The 14277-nt window shown below is 41.5% G+C and overlaps 1 protein-coding gene across 1 annotated transcript; it reads left to right on the top strand.

Moving 5' to 3' along the window:
• The first annotated feature begins 10249 nt into the window (after nucleotides 1–10249).
• Nucleotides 10250–14151, top strand: LOC6728200. Its single transcript, XM_002103513.4, has 9 exons — nucleotides 10250–10419; nucleotides 10497–10623; nucleotides 10695–10838; nucleotides 10898–11070; nucleotides 11131–11337; nucleotides 11399–11780; nucleotides 11842–12052; nucleotides 12106–12543; nucleotides 12601–14151. Exons 1-9 carry the CDS (start codon nucleotides 10384–10386, stop codon nucleotides 13067–13069), a joined length of 2187 nt encoding a protein of 728 aa, XP_002103549.2. The 5' UTR covers nucleotides 10250–10383; the 3' UTR covers nucleotides 13070–14151.
• Nucleotides 14152–14277: the final 126 nt, after the last annotated feature.

Below are 14277 nucleotides of genomic sequence, written 5' to 3'. Positions count from 1 at the left end.
ATTTCAAAAGAGATTTTTCTTTGTTGCTCTGCTCCTTGGGTTTTCCCTCATCTCATTCGCAATTTTCCCCGCCCCCACCCCCCATCGCATTTTCACGCCCTTGACTTCGCTATCCGTTCACCTTTTCGCTGTGTTGGCCATTTGCTAAGTGCGACATTAAATGTTGCGTGAGGATAATCCAATCTGCTTGACATGAATTTTAATTTGCATTGAGTAATTAGCCCAAGTTCATTTCGCTGGCCAGAGTCCTTCCAAATGCTAAATGGAATTTGTCCGAAGACAGTTTTAGCCGTTCCTCCATTCCATTCTCTCTATCTGTCTTTTGGCTTTGGCTTTCTTCGCTTCTCATACATTTGCTTGATTTCGTACAAATTAAACTAATTTGGTTTTCCCTACCTTTTCTGGTTGCCGAAGCTGCAGGACGTTTGGCACATTTGCTGATTACGCTCGTCCTGCTTGGTCTACATGGGAAAAAAATGTAGTTGCTAAGAAAAAATATCAAAATTAAGCTCACTTTTGTTTAATGATTAGATTTTACTAAAGTACTTCCTTAAAAGTCTTTAGGTATTAAACCCTCATATTTTTATAAACATCAAAAGTTCAACAAGCGTATATTTTTTACAGCCTTTTTCTTGGTTATTCTTGGTAGTTCTGAATGATATCCCTTAAAAGTTCCAACTTTTCTCTGAGTGCTTCTTTCACTATATCCTTGAACCCATGGCTCGTCAGCAGGCAATTGAAACAAACAATAAAACGTGCGCTTTTCGTAATTTAAATCAGACAGAGAGATGGCTAAAAAAGGGACTTTTGCCGCATTTAAAGTTGGCACACAGAGCGAGATGGCGAGTTCGGCAGTGTGGGAAAGAGAGGGCGAGAATCAAACGAGAGATTGAATTTCTGCTTGCCTGCACTTTAATTTGCCAGATGCTAACGCAAAATGCTAAAAACACACGTACGCCAGAAACGAATTGAAAATCACACGGAAATACATGGAGTGGGGCAAAAGTCGGGGGTAAACGGATGGGAAATGTACGCAATCAACAGCTCGCACAGAGAGCATTCGGCGAAATAATAAATAAATTCATAATGGCTTTCCCAAATGACAAAATATTGCATCGCCAATCGACAAAATATTAACACTCACTCAAACACACGCACTTAGGCATTGCAGCTCACCATGGCATTCATTCCATTCCATCAGCGACTGACTGACGTCACATAAGCCACGAGAAATTATTGCATGGCCCGGCCACAAATTTCATAAACCGGAAACGCAATCAAGCATCGCTTATACGCAGCGTTGTTTGCCAGTCGAGCATTTTTATCCACCACCATACATCCATCCATTGAGCACTCCACCAGCCGCCTCCTTTTTTTTCGGCCATTCAGTGACAAAATGCATTTATATTTTGCGTTAGACAAAATGCCAAAAACCGCATTGAAATGCGTATTTCGAGTGCATAAGCTGTCACTCGTCCCGTCTCTGTCTATTGCTCCAAGCACCGTCTCTATCGCACGCGCAGCTAGCCGTCTCCCTCTCGTTTGTTAGCGCGCAATGAACTGTGGAGATGAATTAACTCGATTTTGGCATGATTTGATGATGATTTGATTTGTTCCGAGACAGGCGGCGCGGGCCAGTGGACCACCAACACAATCGCATAATCGCGCACTCACAAAATTCAAACACACGCTCAGGCACTGAAAAAAAAGTCTAAGAATGTTTTAAGAAAACCAGCTTTATTTACAGAACAATAGAAAAATATAAGGTTAGGCGGAATTCGGTTATATTCGACCATTGAAAAAGGACAAAGTTAATTAAAAGAAAACCAAAAATCGTGGTAGTAAAATATAAAAAAGTTTTTAAAAAGTGTTCTCAGAAATGCAAGCGTTTTTGAGTCAGGAAGTGCAATGGATTCAATCAGAAAAAAATAATATAGTATAGTAAATAGTATATATAGTATAAAGTATATAGTATAGTTCTTAAGAACTGCAACAGATTTTTGCGCAGTGCACTAATACACAGTCCCGCAGAATACCGGACAATTTGCTTGAGAATCTCGTGATGAAAATGTAGCATACATTTGGGCGCCACTAATAGGAAAAACCAGAGCGCGTCGATGGTTGCGAATGTCATTACCACAAATGCGAAAATTGCATTCGAATAGATGCAAATAGCGAAAATGCTAATGAACACTTACAACCAGCACAACCGCTTAATGCGCATAAATGAATTAATTAACCAACAACCTGTCGCCAACACGCAGGAGATGCGATTTGCAATCTCCGAGCAAAACGACAGCGTAGCATACAAGCTGAAAGTCATAAAAACTACTGTTTTAATGAATGTAACTCGAACAAATAAAAGTCACATTACCCATTCCTTGGCGAGGATTTATATTTAATTAACAAACATCTGTTTATTTAAATCAATTACAGCATTTCTGAACGGCAAACTAATTTCGGAATAAAAGCAAACTGAAAAAGTTAATTACTAGATATGTGTATTTATTTAAAATATCAGTTGCATGTTAGGCTATGCCATTGCGCTCTATTGCTTAATTAGAAAATGTATAGACAACACATTAAATATGGAATTTGTCAGGTAACGTATACGAAATGTTATTTATTTATACGTGCTCCCAATTTAGTTCAAAATGTAAGATGCATTCAAATACCAATATAAACTGTTACATGACTTTCCTCTTATCAAGTTAGTTGGTGGTATACAACAATTTCGGCTTAACCATGAATATTTCAGCGTGGAGTTTAATTCCGGCAGTTACGAAAAAAATAAACGATTATTTTAAAATAAATGACCATTAAACACTGTTAAATTACGCTTTTCGTATAACCTTTGCAACCGTACAGTTTGCGTGAACCAATTTACATAAATCCGATAAGATACATCATATTGTCAGAGCGCAAACACCTTGTTAAAGTTCTATAAAGTGCAAAAGGTCAACCCGGCTAAATCGATTTTTCAGCCAGCTGCCGAACGTTGATCCTTCATCCAAACTGCGGCTGGACATTGTCCTGGCAAAGAGTAATTCAATTACCGTGTAACAAAAAATAACGCCTGAATGCAAACAATTTGTAAGCAATTTAAAACAAATGCATTTTAATTGAATTGAGAGTCGAGCTTAATGTTATTAATGGAGTTTTTGGCCCTGATTGGCCGCATAAGCCCGTAAACCCCTGCAGGACCTCTCAAAATGGCTTACACCCCACACACACACACACATTCATCTCGCTATTAAAAAGCCAAGCATGTGAACCTGCTGCTGCGAGCTTATGTTTACAAATTTCGTAATTAAATTTTAAGTAAATATCAATTCAAAACGGCAAATGACATTTTGTGCACCAAACTTGGATGCGGGCTGGAGCTCGGCAAATTGCGCAAGACGAGATGGCTGGGAAAGGAGCTGGAGGAGCAAGGAGGAGCCAGCGTTGATGATGATGACACTAAATAAAAGATTTTATACTGTTGATTTTTGCGCTTTTTGCAACTTTGCACGTTGCATTGCACTTGATCTGTGTGCCAAACGTTACAACGACACTTCAGCAGGAGTGCGGACTGAAGATGGAGGCTGGACTGGGTAGACTGCTTCCAGATCTCAACTGCCAGCGGGAGGAGTCCCGAATGTCCTCAATGTCCTGGCAATCCTGGCAGCAGCTGCGCCAGTTGTTTGTAGCATACAATCAGCTCGTTTCGTTTTATTGCCAACGTCGTCATAGAGCAACGCCAACAACATCCTTCTCGTCCTTCACCTCCACCTCGTGCTGGTCCTCCACCTTCAGCCCCGCCTCCGCCGCCACCTGCACCTCGTCCTTGTCCTTGCCCCCGTCCTCATCCACATCCACATCCTCGTCGTCTTCATCGTCAGCGCTGCGACGTCGCCTAGACACAAGACTTGACAGCAAAGCAAAATTGTATTTACATTCAATTAGTGCCAACAAAATTGTCTTTGGCTGCTTGCCGTAGACTGTGCCTAGTGCCACAACCAAAGCCAGTTTTACAGGCCAGGCCCAAACCCACACGGCCAAAAAAAAAGCAGCAAAGCATGCTAGTTCCCATAAGATATTGAGTAAGATCTTTAGCGTTCCCAAAATATCCTCAGAAAATTGGTAATAATTGCTTATTATGTAGATATTCTACAATTTATAACTACAATATAATATTAAGTAAATGAAATGTGTTCAACCATTTATTTGACAAATTCACAAACTTTGAAATAAGTTTTTATTATTGCCGGATGTCAAAAGTATTATTTGTCAACCAATTGCACACACAGAAAGAAATATTGTATTCCCTGGCAAAATAGAAAGGTAGTAAGGATCAAATTTTAAAAATAAAATCCATAAAACCATTAAAATTAAGATATTCAAATGACATATGAATAAAGTTACCTTTAATTAAAAATACAATTTTTTTCCGATGACATAAATGCAAGCAGCCTTTGGGCCATTTATTTGATTTTGGCTATGACAATACCTTTGGGCAATGACTTTTTATCTGTATCTGTATGATTTCTTGATTTTTTCAACATATAAACGACATTTTTCTGCCACATTTTATATATTTTTTTCGCTGTGCACAAGTTTTTTGCAAGTTGGCTGGGCGTAAATTACTTTTCGCATTGATGCGGGCAAAAAGGGGGCGGGTGTCGGCGGTGTAGGCGTGGACCTGGGCATGACCCATGTTTGCAGCTTTTTAGTTGGGAGCTAAGTAATGTAAAATTTATTTTAAATAAACTGAAAATATGTTTTGGCTTGCACCAGAACCAGTTCCTTATTATTCGTGTTGTTTCCTTTTTGGCCAGCCAGCCAGTCAGCCAGCCTGCTTATTTCTTGCCAAGCATTTTATTTATGCATAACAAAGCACCACTTAAATCTGCTCAGCATTTTACTTATTTTTTTTTGCTTTCTCGGTTTGCGCTGCTGCCTCAGAGAGAGCCGCTGATGCTATTCGAAAGTTTGCAATCTGCATGCCAAGTTGTCGACGTTTTCACACAAACAGGCCGGGAAAATGGGAAATGGGTAACTGGGCTGGGAAATGGGGATAAGGAAAAGGCTAAGGCCGAGGCAGTGCAGCCGGCATTACAAAATGGTGGGGTCGGGGTGCCCAGGATCCAGGATCCTCCATCCTGCATCCTAGCCGTGTGCCGAGTGCAAGTGCCTGCGCGTTTATAACTTTTCAACTGTTGTATGAAATTTTACAAATTAGATTCATTTCTATGCATTGAAATACATTTTCAAACTTTGCAGCAGAAAGTTGCCAGGATGTTTGCACACACACACACACACTCGCACACACACAAGAACCGATTTCCTAAAAAGGACCAAAGGGAGAGCCATGGCGCTAGGACAACGACTCCGACCCAGTGACACAACATGCCAAAACTCAGTCTATTAGTTTGTCAGTTTATAAAGAAACATGTATAAAAGTTTTACATATTTGCAATTTCATTAATACAAAACTTATTTGCAAACCCAATCCCCATGCCACGTTCCCACAATTTTTGTTAATTTTAACTTGAGCTCTCGCCCTCTCACACACACACACAAACACACTCGTACAGGGAGATTCATCCAAAGTTGCTGGGTAAAATTCCAGAAATTGAAATGTGAAAACTCAAACATTCCATTGATAAAAAAAAACAATTTTAGGAATGGGAAAAGGAAATACCCAACTCGAACATCATTTGCAGCAATAAAAGAAGTCAGAATTACTCGACGGCAATGCGTCAAATGTATTGGGGCGTGGTCGAGTGGCGGGGGCGTGGCAGGTTGGTGACGCCTCCCCCTTCCCTTTCCACAACGAGTTGCGCTCACTACGACATTATCATAATTAATTAAAAAAGTTTTTTAAATCAATTTCCAAATGCCAAGAAGTGTCTGCAGAGATGTTTGATGAACCGTGGCCAAAGAGAGCAGCTGAAAAAATTGATAACTTTGGCTTGTCATGGACATGGACATGGACGAGAACCCGAGGTCCTTGAGCAAAATTCCAAACCATGAAATGACTGCCAGCTTGATCCACTTAGAAATATTCTGGCGATTCCTTGATTAGTATTTGTTAGCTGGACTGGCATCGAAATGAAATCGAATGCATTTTGCCAGATGCATTTCCAGATTACTTTTGCATTCGGGTTTCATTAAAGGATAGCTTCGGGGTTCCCCCTTCAGTGCGTATTTTTATTGAAGAAATTAGAAAACGTTCGAAAGTGCATTATGAAAAGAAAAGTTTAGCATAAATTGAGTTTTTGGATAGTTGAAGCTCAAAAAAACAATGTTTTAAAAAATAAGATAAAACGAATTGGGAATACAACATAATGTAATGGGTTTTCTGCTAACCAAGAAATGATTTTCAAACTTGAAATTAGAAGAGGGGGCCTATTTAAAAAGCTTCTTGAACTATATTGCTGCATACTTTTGGACACCTAAATAAAATACAAAAAGCTACTTATAAAGTATTTTTTATAAAATAGGATAATCTTACCGTATTTAGGTTGTATATGTATGGAAAATTGCTATCGCACTTTGATTATCTGGCTGCAGGATTGAATCCCTATCGACGGCGGGAGTCTGGCTTACCATTAAGGAAATTGAAAGTGCGCCATTCAGCTGAATGGTACTATACCATACATGTTTGCAGTTGCGGTGGGGAATGGCAAATCAAAAAGCCAGCTATAGTGCAATGCATTTTAATTTAGCCCGCAACTCACACAAAACCAGAGCGAAGTACAGCCAAACAAACACATATGCAGGTGAAACACGCGCGCAGGCAGTACATAAATAAATACTTGAACAAATATTTACAACTCTGACGCGGAATTATAAGCAGCGCCCGAAAGTATGCACTACAAAAATGAAGCAAGGATCCTGTGCCTGCGACTCTGCGGTTGTGTATGTGCCTGTGTGTGCGAGCGAGCGAGGGGAAGCTCACACCTGTTAGCACGTGTGCGTGTGAGCGTTGCTGTCTGTGTGTGAGTGAGTGCAAGTGCGCATAAAACGCGCCGCAGCAGAAGTGAACAGCATTTTTATTTATTTGCCGCGGCGCAGTTTTTATTTTTCTTAGCCCGTTCCCCACACTTTTTGTTTTCCTGCCAAATATGTGGGTCTCGAATTCCAGCACGGCAAAAAAATGGCACTAGGAGTTGCAGTAATTCGAAATGAATAATTTACGTTGACTTGGTTAGGCACTGCACTTAAATGGTTAATTTAGCATTTTTTAACTAAAAAAAAAGTCAAGTATAGCACTTTCCGTTTAAAGACTATGTTTTAGTTATTTATGAAGTTAAAATAGAAGGAAATCTTGATAAGTAACACGGTATTAGCCACATTTTCTTAAAGCACGTGTCTAAAAGTATGCAGCACTGTTCTTCGTTCTCTCTTAAAACTTTTTAAGTGTTGCAAAACCTGTTGATTTCAGTGGCTTGTCGATAAATTTGAATATGTTTAGATACATACCATATTTATTTGATGTAGATAAACAATATTGAAACTATAGATAAATATTTTCTTATTTTATTTACTGTGTAAACTGCACCAGCAGCTGCAGTAGCAGGGCGGTGGGCGTGGCACACACTCGCATATATTGCAGATAAGGTTTGCGAGCGCAGGCTTGTTTGGCAAAGCGCCTGTTTAACACTTAAGATATCGTATTTCTTGGACTCGCCTGTCTGTGGATGTGTTTGTGTGTGTGTGTGTGCCACAAAGAAGCAGGAGGTGGCAAAAGATAAATATGCATGCGGTTGGTTTATAAGTATGTGTCCATGTGTGTGTGTGTGTTAGCCATTTCAACAGACGCGCCTCCTTTTTGCGCCGCCTTTCGCGCATTTGCATGCAATAAAGATGGCGGGGCGATAACTAGGTTGCCTGCCATTGTTTGCCTTTTCCCCATATTTCTCTTTGGGCATATGTATATGTGAGCGAGTGTGTGTGTGTGTGTTAGCCGCACTAGTTGGCCGCCAAAAGCAGCGGCAGACAGCCCAAGCCCAAGCCACTAAAATAAAAGGCAAAGTCCGCCAACTGGCGTATCCTGCCACTGCCACCGATTCTTCTTCTTTTGCTGCTGCTGCTGCCATGCATTATGCAGATGTACACCAGGTTCATGAATATATATGCGAGTACTTTGTCTACCTACACATGCAAACAGCTGAAGGCACTAAAAAAAACTAAATTTTATATTATCTGTAAACTTATGATTATAATACATAATATAAGCAAAAAATGTTCTTAAGATCTTAATGGTTCCTTTAAAAACTCTAACTCTAACTCTAACTAACTTACTATACATTAAAAAACTAAATGCTTACTTCATTGTACCCCGATTTTTATCAGTGTAATGCTCCTTGCATTCGCGAGTGTGCGAAAAAAAAGAAGGCAGACAAAACTAACTGACAAAATGCCATATGTTTGTGCGCGATAAGCTGCGAAAACCCCCTTCTTCTGGCCGGTTTCACCAGCCCACGAACGACCCCATTTCAGCAGCTCCAACCTGTAATTATAATTTAACACCGCATCAAATCAAACGGGTCAGGCAGTAAGGACAAAACACGAGCAAATCGATGTCCTGGCCATCAACCCACACGCACATAGCCCGCGGGCCAAAAGCCAAATGCCCCAACCAGAATCGCTCAGCCAGCTCAAAAGCCCGTGGCTCCAATGGCTGAGTAAATCAAAAATGTGCAATAAAAATTGCAATAAAGCACGCTTCACAGGTAGCGCAGTGCGGAGGGGGTGGTGGGGTTTTGAGGGGGGAGGAACCGGGGAATTGGATGGCTGCAAACCTCATCTAAGCAACGATAATGATTGCAATTCATTTTTATGACTGCCAACTAACCGTTTCCGGGTATTACGATTCTGCAAACCAATTTGGCCGGCACGCATATAACCAAATTTAATTAAACACGGAGATTTGCAACAAAACGGAGCGTAATAAAACCATTTTATGCTAAACGGGTCAATTTAAAACACACCTAATGTGCCGCTCTTTAGATTTATGAAATTAACATTAAAATTGTTTAATCCGGATTGGAGGACCAAGATTCTAGAATGTCTGACTTTTGGTGTAGAATCATCAGTTTAAGTTGTTTATATGACAGAATAGCTAAGTGATTATTAAAAAGATTTTAATCCGGCTTGGATGGCCAAATATCTAGTATCCTGAATATGAATCATGCTACATTAATATCACTGCACCAACAATGATATTTACCTAGGCATTTGGCGCATTGACTCCATAACAGTGCGACATTCGTGACTCTGGGAGCAAAAAGGGCATCTAAACAAACACTAGAAATGCCAGCGAGGACCGCCCTTTAGCTTATTTTTAGTCGCGTGGCCAGAAGTGGCCAGAATGCCCACGTTGAAGTGGGCAGGTGTACGGGTGTACAGGGCACCTGTCGTCGCCAATCAACCTTGACTAGAACTGGGCGTTGCAGGATGGGAGGGTCACTGGGTTAGGTTACTAACATAAGAGTCAGTTCTGCACAAGGTTGCCTTTTGCTGCTGACACACTGAGGTAAATATTTTGAGGCAACTTCAGGTGAGTAAAAATGTCAATAGAGTCTAAAAGTCACTTTAAACCATATTATTAATATAAATTTACAATGGATTTGTTGCTTAGCTGCAAACTTTAAGTAATTCCTTATGATATCTGTTAAAAGATCGGTTACCGGAGATATTACTATTATTTAGAGACTTTAAAAAACAATACAAGAATTTGTAATTGTTAACATGCATTTTAAAATACTTAGTTTGTAATTGCTATTTTTCCAGTGATTTGTTACTGTTGGTTGGCTTTGGATGCGGTTTGCTTGGTTGGTTGGCCAGCGATTTTCCAATAAAATGAAATTGCATTTGATGATGCCAGGATGTTTTTTTTTCCAATCATTCTGATATTTTCGCCCTCACCCGTTTTGTTTTCCCATGCTGTTCTCCTTCACCCCTGCCATTTATAGAAAATTGAATAAAAGTGTTGCTGGCATTGCGACAAACTGCTGGACGAATGAGCGCGTGATTGGAGGCGATTTGTAGAAAAGTGAAAGCCGGCTCCTGGCCACCCAGGATCCACGACCCAGGATCCAGGTCCTTGCGAAGGAAGTGATTAGTGTAGCACTGCTCGACGGCTTCCTTGCGTGAGTCGCGGCATCGTGGAAGCCACGGGAACAAAGCAAACACGGCGCAGCGGAGAAATCCAATTTGTAATGGCTAGCTGGCCAAGTAGTAGCCTTTGATTTCATTGTTTCAACGGGTTAGCGCTCACACACACACAGACAGACAAACTTACACCTTTTAAGGACTTTTGTAAACATTTTCCACATATTGTGCTGTAAATCGAAAAAAAAGAAAATCCGAAAAAAGTTTATCCAACCCAAGATGCATTCGACCAAGATTAAAGAGGGCGATGACAGAGTGAGTTGGCCATTCTATTGCCAGTCATATGTGTTCGCCATTAAACGTGGTCAACTAATTTGAATGCCACCGTTTAGGAGGAGATGGAGCTAAATCAAATCTGGCGAGGATGTCGTAAAATCCAGGGCGCCATTTTTCGTTATAACTTTGACATCTGCGCCGACCTAAAGCAGCATGATCCCTGTTGCAGTGGCTTCGTGTCCGGTGAGCACATCCTTCGAATGTATTGCCCCTTTTTATTGCGCCTTTTTTACGACCTAACCCATCTTCTCCAGAGCCCATTTTCACCGCCGTGCTGGGCAAGTATCGCAAGGTGGCCGGCATGTCCGAGTCGGAACTCCGGGATGTCACTGACTATTTCCAAATTCGAGATGGACGCGTGGCGTATCGTCAGTTCTGCAAGGTCGTCTGCAGCGAAAGTAAGTTGATATTTAGTAAAATATTATCTTTAATCTAACTATTTAAAATATAATTAAAGCACTCCATAAGACCGCCAAAAGTGATCTAGCTACGGGACTGGAGTGGAACGATCCCTGGCATGTGAATGTTGTACCCCAGCCGGAGGATCGACGACGTCTCTGCCTGATCCTGCTCAAGATAGCCCAATTATGCAATATTCCGCTCATGCCCTACTTTCAGGACTACGAACTGGTGATTGATTTGCTTAATCGTATACCCACCATATTTATAAACTATTAAATTTATTTGTAGATTGCGCAAAATGTTGGAGTTGTTACCGTTGCGCACTTTTCTCGTGTGCTGCACTTCATGAAGATACCACTTTCGGAGTCAGATTTTCTGCTCCTACTCAGACGCTATATGAAGGATGGATACCTGGTCAACTATGTGGCTTTCCTCAAGCACATCGATAATATTATAGCATACCTGGGCGAGCATCATCTGCTGGACAACTCGCATGTAAGTGCTAACTTCAATGATAAGAAATTCGCGCATATATTGAAAAGTGTTCTGTATGTAGGATATTATCAAGGACTTTCCGGGACGTTTAGTGGACCTAGAACTTTCCCAACTTCCAGCTATTGATGGCTGCAAGGCAGTGCATCCAATCTTTCCTGATGCCTGCAGTACACCCAAAAAGAATCGAAATCAGTGCGACATTCTGTTCTGCATTCAGAACTACGTCTACAAGAGCCAAGTGCGCACCTCCGAGTTCCTGGAGTGCTATGACAGCCTAAACGTGGGCAGCATCACCAAGAATCAATTTGAGCGCGGTCTCTCCAACATGGGAGTGGGAAAATATCTGACCCAAAGGGAAATGTCCATCCTGCTGGAACGCTACACTGATCCCGTGGATATCAATCGAGTGCGTTGGCGCAATTTCGCTGATGAGATCGATACAGGTGAAGAGTAATGAATCCTATGAGCACTATACTCTCTAAACATGGCTCTATATATTTTTAGTATTCACCATAAAGAACCTGGAGAAGATGCCACAGTGTGTCGTGGAATCGCCACTTCGTCACATCCAGGAGTTGCCCAGACCAGGCGCCGTGCCCTGGGAGTCTGTGTCGGCGAATGTTCGTGATATGTGTGAGGATGCCATGGCCAAGATTAAGATACGCATCCGCAATCGTCGCCTCTATCTGCATCCATTCTTCCGAAGCTACGATAAGTAAGTTTACCGATCTTAAATGAAGATTGAACTATTTGGCGTTTCCTTTCCAGACTCAACAGTGGACATGTGCGCTGCAATATTACCAAGCAGATCTTCCGCACCAATGGCATCCTTCTGTCCGATCCGGAGCAGGACTCTGTGCTGAGTCGCTATGGAAACGAGCTGGGCTTTTGCTATACCAAGTTTTTGGACGACGTCGATCCGGCGGAGTATGCCATGCCAGCGCTGGTCACCAAGCAGCAACTGGTGGAGTGTCCACCGTTTGCGAGGGACAATCTGGATCCCGAGGATGTCAGCGAGGAGGTCATCGTGCGCATCCTTACGAACGCCAAGCGACAGGCTGTGGTCAAGAGCGTGGCCGTCATCGAGTTCATGAAGGACTACGATCGCCATCGCGAGGGCGAGATCCTTGAATCGGACTTCAAGCGAGCCCTGGATAACTCAAGTGTAATCCTCAAGGAAGAGGAAGCTAACATCTTGTGCAACATGTGAGTTACTCGTTACTTTTTATTTATATTTAATTTTTATCCTTTTAACATGACCAGCTTCCGTTCACCGAATCGCGTGTCCTGCATTCGCTATCGCGATTTCTGCAAGGCCCTCGACGAGATCTTCATCCAACTGGACACGAACATGGGTGACCAGGTGGTGACCGCCGTTCCCCTGCTCCACCTGCCCAATCTGGACTGCGTCGACTGCTTCCTAAGCTTCGACGAGCGAACCATCTGCTCGCAGGCCCTGATGAAGTTGGCCCGCAAGCCGGACGAGATCTCCAATCTGAGTCAGGTATTCAAGGACTTCGATCGCGAACAGTGCGGCTCGATCACGCAGAATCAATTCCTGCGCGGCATCACGGTGCGCGACATGCATGTAATGCTGAGCAGCCGCGAGTTCCAAGCGATCTGCAAGTGCTTCGGCGTGAAGAAGGGCATGTGCATGGAGTTCAACTACCGGGAGTTCCTGAAAATCCTCGACGTGCTCTTTGCCACCGGCCAAATGAAGCGCAACTATTAAGAGTCGCGCGAAAACTAACCCTCTCCAAATTCCAAGTGTATTCCGTTTCATTTGTCCAAATTTTTGAATGTTATCAGTAAAATAAAAAACAATTGATGGACTCTTTTTAATTTAGGTTTCTTTAATGTAATGTTCGCTTTAAAACTGATCTCCTATCATTCAATTAAGTTAGGTTGTAATTTCGCTTGAGAATGTTTAATTTTTTTTAAGGGGGAAAATCCACGCTTCCATGTATTGATTTCCTCGAAATGCTACCTAAACTGCCCGTCCAGCGCACATTCGGCATTTATGTATATTAATGCCATTCATTCAGCTTGACGGTCGGACGATTTCATAAAGATTTTCATATAGCTATAGTAGTGTATACATAGATAGATTTGATTTAACAATTCGCATTCTTGCAGTGGTCTATACAAGTGTGGGTGTGTACGTAGAGAGTGTGGCTTTAGATTTTTATTAAAATATAAATCTCTTCCCTTTCAGAAGTGTACATAAATATAGATGTATTATGTATTATGTATGTATATATGTAGTCTATGAGCGTAATACACATATCTGGAAAACAAAAACTAATCTCGTTTCCGCTTTCTCTGCTCGGTACTAGTATTATGTAATATGGTGGTTTTGTTTGTTGTAGGTTGTTTCTGCTTTGTTGTCTTGTCCTGTCCAGTCGTATATCGTATATCGAATATCGTATATAGCTTTTCTCAATCGAACGGGAAGAAGGCAACCCGATGTGCCAGCCAGTCAACGCTTGCTTCTTTTTTGTTTGTTGGTTCTATAATTATTATTACATATTACAGTTAATTCATAATTAAAGTTAAACAAATACTTATACTCTATTGTATTGTGTAATATATGAAACATTTTAGCTGTATTTTGTTTTGTAAGTATTTTTGTTTGATTTCTTCTGTGTTCTTTTTCTATCTTTCCTATCTCTCCGACATCCTGTGCTCTACTGACGCGTTAAACAATTACCTCGCATAATGTATGGGACTACATTAGAAAAACAAATTAGTTTCGACACACAGACAACGTGAGCATTGCACAGCATTTAGTTTGGCAAATGTTGTTTGCCACGTTTCCCTGCAATGTTGTCTTGTGGTTTTGCACGGGTTGAAGGGTTGTTTGGTGGGCGGTTGGTTGGTTGTTTGGTTGGTTGGTTTGTCGGCTTAATGAGCGTGTGGCTATGAAAAATTAGCCACTTG

The sequence above is a fragment of the Drosophila simulans genome, chromosome 3R, assembly GCF_016746395.2.
Source record: "Drosophila simulans strain w501 chromosome 3R, Prin_Dsim_3.1, whole genome shotgun sequence".
In the NCBI taxonomy this organism is placed as follows: Eukaryota; Metazoa; Arthropoda; class Insecta; order Diptera; family Drosophilidae; genus Drosophila; species Drosophila simulans.
Note: the sequence above shows the minus strand (reverse complement) of the source record. Positions and strands in the feature narration are given on the sequence as shown.